We start from the raw sequence: 2,466 nt of genomic DNA on the forward strand, positions 1-2,466 counted from the left end.
TGTAAAAGTTAATATAGAACATAAAAACAAGCATCATTCAATAGGATAAGGAAAGTCGTGTGATGTTCACACCAGATTTTTTTTTGAGAGGTTTGATAGAGGGAACTGTAACAACAGAGGTCTTATCCCGACATCGAAGAAAAAAAAGGAGGACATTAGAGGAGAAAGCCAGCCGTTCTTGTCCGCTCAGGATAAAGTTCGCCCCGGGCGGGAATCGAAACCGCGACCTAACTCTAACAAGGCAGACACGGTAACTTTTAAGTTATCTAGAGTGGCTGGGTTCATTGTGTTTGTTTGTATTTCAGAGATCGGAGTTAACTTGCGTCCCTCCTCGATGATCAAATACGATTTCATGGGATCATGGCGATCTACCATAGCGGAGAATATCAGAGTAGGATTCACCACTACAAATCCTAAGGGTTTCCTGCTGGGTTTATTCTCCAATGTATCTGGTGAATATATGACCATCATGATATCCAACAGTGGTAAGTATTATGGATTTCGGATCTGGTAATGTCGCCACTGGTCGCTACTCGATTAAAGTGGCTACTCAATTGTCCTCACGAGGCTGAGTGCACCCCGAAATCCAAGCACAGGGCCGAAAAAACTTCGGCCCTGCTGGGAATCGAACCCGGGCCTGCTGCGTGCAAGCCTAGTGTGATACTAATCGGCCATGGAGGTTTGGTTGTCAAATGTTTACTTAATAAACTTTTTGAGCTTTGGAGCTTTATTTTTTCTGTCTACCTATTCAATTCTGTTATTTTTCAGGATAAATTTAACTTTTCTATCATGTTTTCTCTTGCAGGTCATCTGCGAGTGGTGTTTGACTTTGGTTTCGAGCGGCAGGAGTTGATATTTCCTAACAAACACTTTGGTTTGGGTCAATATCATGATATACGAATTAGGAGAAAGAATTCTGGCGCCACACTACTCATGCAGGTATGTAATATTATCAGTCTACCATTAGCAAGTCAGCAACTTATTTATATTGAAGCTGACAGCCTTTTTAAGATTTTTGTGGATATCACAGTATTACTAAGAGCCTCCTTTACTATTCTTTAAAATTTATGTTTACTCTGGCAATGCTGTGGTTGCTACTCGAATAAAGAAGCTACTCAAATGTCCTCACTAGGCTAATATGAGTGCAACCCCTATTCCAAGTCTGTCTTGTAAGCGTTAGGGCGCAGGTTCGATTCCTGCCCAGGGCGAACTCTTTCCTAAACAGATAAGGTTCGTTCTCAGAACGGTTGGCTTTCTCCTATCCTATCCTTCTTCTCTGTTTGACTTCGGGACGATAATACTTGTGTTGTTTCAGTTCCCTCTATGGACTGTTAATATTTTCCTTTCTCAATTTTGCCTCTTCTGAAGCTCGATTCCCCTCTTTGGACGTGATAACGTCTGTACTAAACCATAGGAAATCCCAGATGGCGCACCATTGGAATCATTTCCGTTTCCGTTTCCAAACAGAAAATACGACTAATGAATTCCAATATGTTTCCATTTGCAGGTGGATAGTTATGAACCGAAAGAGTTCCACTTCAACATCAAGGATTCCGCGGATGCTCAGTTCAATAACATCCAATATATGGAACTTTGTGCCACAATTTGAAGATACCCAGTTAAGAGATCTTGAGGTTATGGAAAAAGTCTGACCACATTTCAATTGACTATTATGATGAAAATTGTATTTCACCTGGTACATATTTCCAGATTTTATGATTTTTGTTTGAATTAATTGAATGCATTAGTTCCCAACGGATCACTGAAGTTAAGTTACGTTCCGCGCGGTTGGTATCTGGACGGGTATCGTCATGATGGACGTTCGTTATCTATTTCTCTTAAATCCACAGTTGAAATGTGACTAATAGGTTAATAACTATAGTTCTGTTGTTATTTTTTATAATAATCATAGGATAATATTATTACTTCTTAGATTAACACGCACACACAAGATCTATTTTATTTTACTATAGTCAAAAGACATGATTGTTAAAGTAGATACCAGGAAAAATAAACCCCCTCAGATCATCTCTTTTGTATGAATAGTTATCGGTAATTATTACTACCGTTCTAAGCACTAACACTGTGTTTTACCTAACGATTTCCGCAAGGACGTATTTTTTTTTTATTTTCTATATATATATGTTCGGATAAATTTAGGTGTAACACTAAATTTTACTAGTTTGATACCTTAACGCTTAGAACGGCAATAGGTATCTACAGAAATGTATTTCAAGATTTTCAAGTAAATATATTATTTCTCCTCTCCCTACTACCTATCCCCTCTCCCATGGCAATATCGTATTTGTTTCTCACAACAACAGTATTCACACTGTTAATATTATTTATCACCTTAATCAAATAGAAATTTATTATACCTATACCTAAGTATATTTTCAATTCTAATGTAAATAGATGAAATTTCACACGACTATATACAAGAAAACCATTCCATTAGTTTTTAGT

At 37.7% G+C, this 2,466-nt stretch overlaps 1 protein-coding gene across 1 annotated transcript in view; it reads left to right on the forward strand.

The window, feature by feature from the left end:
- Positions 1–1,609, forward strand: part of LOC103514338 (neurexin-4) — a 40,877-nt gene extending 39,268 nt beyond the window's left edge. Inside the window, exons 23-25 of the mRNA XM_026827339.1 lie at positions 308–485; positions 806–939; positions 1,508–1,609. Coding sequence (XP_026683140.1) covers positions 308–485; positions 806–939; positions 1,508–1,609 — 414 coding nt within the window. The remainder of the gene's footprint in view (positions 1–307; positions 486–805; positions 940–1,507) is intronic.
- The last annotated feature ends 857 nt before the right edge of the window (positions 1,610–2,466 follow it).

The sequence above is a fragment of the Diaphorina citri genome, unplaced genomic scaffold, assembly GCF_000475195.1.
Source record: "Diaphorina citri unplaced genomic scaffold, Diaci psyllid genome assembly version 1.1 scaffold1124, whole genome shotgun sequence".
Taxonomy (NCBI): Eukaryota; Metazoa; Arthropoda; class Insecta; order Hemiptera; family Psyllidae; genus Diaphorina; species Diaphorina citri.